Consider the following 2475-nt stretch of genomic DNA (forward strand, 5'->3'; position numbering starts at 1 on the left):
ATGAGTCAGTACAAGGTCGCTATGAGTCAGAACCAACTCAACAGCACTTAACAACTCTTATAGATAAGCCATGTATATATATAGATATGTTGTTGTTGTTGTTAAGTGCCATCAAGTCTATTCTGATCCACAGCGACCCTGAATAGGTTTTCCAAGGACCAGCTGGTGAGCTTGAACCACTGACCTTGCAGTTCAAATGACTTTGCAGTCTGACACATTAGCCCACAGCACTACACCAGGTACTCCATATATAGATATAGATAGCTATATATATGTATATGTGTGTGTGTGTGTGTATATATATATATATGGAGCTCTGGTAGCGTAGTGGTTACGAATCGGGCTGCGACCTGCAAGGTAAGCAGTTCGAAACTACCAGCTGCTTCGCGGGAGAAAGATGAGGCGATCTGCTCCCGTAAAGATTTACAGCCTCAGAAACCCTGTTCAGGGTCGCTATGGGTCGAAACCGACTCGACGGCACTTAACAACAACAACAACTACATATATATATATATATATGTATGGAGTCCTGGTGTGGCGCTGTGATCTAATGCGTCAGACTGCAAAGTCATTTGAACTGCAAGGACGGTTGTTCAAGCTCACCAGCTGCTCCTTGGAAACCCTATACAGGGTCGCTATGGGTCGGAATCGACTCAACGGCACTTAACAACAACAACATATACATATACATATACATGTATATATTGCTGTTGCTGAGTTGCTTTAGACTCACAGCAGCCCTGTACAAAGTTTCCAAGGCTCTTTAAATCTCTTACAGGAGCACAAAGCCTCATCTTTCTCCCATGGAACAGCTGGGGGTTGCAATTAGAATAACATCTAAGATTAAAAAAAATACTTAAAATGAGATAAATCTCCTAGTATCTAAGTGAAGAAAAATGATCACTTCACCAATATCAATCCTTCTCCCTATCGCTGCTTTTATTTCATTATCAACCTAAATACCACTGAAAGCTAGTATTATATTCCATTATTGCGTAAACTGTCAATCTCTTGTAAATATGTGAACTCAGAACAACCGCCTAGAAGAGAACTGGTACTGAGAGAGAGGGAGAGCTGGAAAGGTAAACAGGTTAAGAAGCAAGAAACTGAGAAGTCATATACTTTCAAACAATAAACATATCAAAACACAAATCATAATGAACTAAACAAACAAAATCTACATTGAAGTGTGTCGTCTTTCCATATTAATGCTAACTTTTACAGGAGAATCCATGATTTGCTGCATAAAAAAACTGCTGGTCTCCAAGTATAGTATTTATCTGGATCAAAATCACCTGAGGCACTTATTGAACATCAAAAGCCTAAGACTCAGACCCCACTTCAGATGTTAGGAAATTTGTAATTTCAACAAACACCCCAGCAGGCTCATGAACCTCAAAGTTTAAGGTAAATTCCCTTGGCTGTCTGACTGTGTGCTGTGAATGGAGTTGGTTCTGACTCTTAGCAAGAGGCTATACATCTTTAAAGGAGCAGAAAGCCCCATCTTTTTCCCATGGAGCACCTGGTGGACTCAAACTGCTGACCTTGCAGTAACCCACTATTCCACCATGCTCCTTCAATTCCTTTAAGCATTCAGAAACATGAGATATCATAGCTGTTGCTGGTAAGTGTTGTTGGTTCAATTCCAACTCTTAGAGACCCTGTACAGGGTTTTGGAGGAGGTGAGGTTGGTGGTTTTGAACCACCTACCTTGCAGTTAGAGCCATCCCCCAAACATTTTATTAGGCTTTCTTCAATACAGCAAGATTAAACTGGGCACAGTGGATTTAGCTGCTAACTGGAAGGCTGACAATTTGAACCACCAGTCACTGCACAGGAGATAAATGAAGACATCTGCTTTGATAGAGATGTAGAGCCCCTCGTACCCTATGAAGTAGTTCTACACAGTGTCTTACAAGGTCGCTGTGAGATGGAATCTACTCAACAGCAGTGGATTTGGTTCTTAGTTTATAAATTAATCTAAACAATCTAATTTAGATTTTACACACTATTTTGAAAGGACCACATAACAAGGACAGTTGAATAATTTGTTGAATTAATATGACTTGGCCCAGGAAGTTCCTCACATATAGAAATATGAATTTAGATGAACTGCCATTGGCCATTGAGAGGAGAGAACATAAGACTGAGGACAGAGAAGATGGATTCTACACAAGGAATTGAAGGAGAAAGTGATTTCACTTAAGCTTCTTAACCTAAGCTTCACATGCCTTTTCTAGAAAGTGAGAGCATCAGTTCTGTGAAATGAACTGCCATGGAATCATTTAAAGAGAGTCTGAAATGTTGAAATATCGATTCTAAAATAAATATTTACTTCAGCAAATGCCCTTGAGTTCTTTTCTTGAAAACTGAATACTATAAAGACAAAGAAACATTTTGAAATGGGGCATTACCTTAAAGAAGGATTTGTCATTCTGTAATTAGTTTGAATGCACTGTTGTTGTTGTCAGGTGC

General features: G+C 39.5%; 1 protein-coding gene across 1 annotated transcript in view; it reads right to left on the reverse strand.

The window, feature by feature from the left end:
* AKAP7 (A kinase (PRKA) anchor protein 7) overlaps nt 1–2475 on the reverse strand; it is a 183812-nt gene that overhangs the window by 114266 nt on the left and 67071 nt on the right. Inside the window, exon 6 of the mRNA XM_006834726.1 lies at nt 2336–2376. Coding sequence (XP_006834789.1) covers nt 2336–2376 — 41 coding nt within the window. The remainder of the gene's footprint in view (nt 1–2335; nt 2377–2475) is intronic.

Source organism: Chrysochloris asiatica, unplaced genomic scaffold (assembly GCF_000296735.1).
Source record: "Chrysochloris asiatica unplaced genomic scaffold, ChrAsi1.0 scaffold00013, whole genome shotgun sequence".
Lineage (NCBI taxonomy): Eukaryota > Metazoa > Chordata > Mammalia > Afrosoricida > Chrysochloridae > Chrysochloris > Chrysochloris asiatica.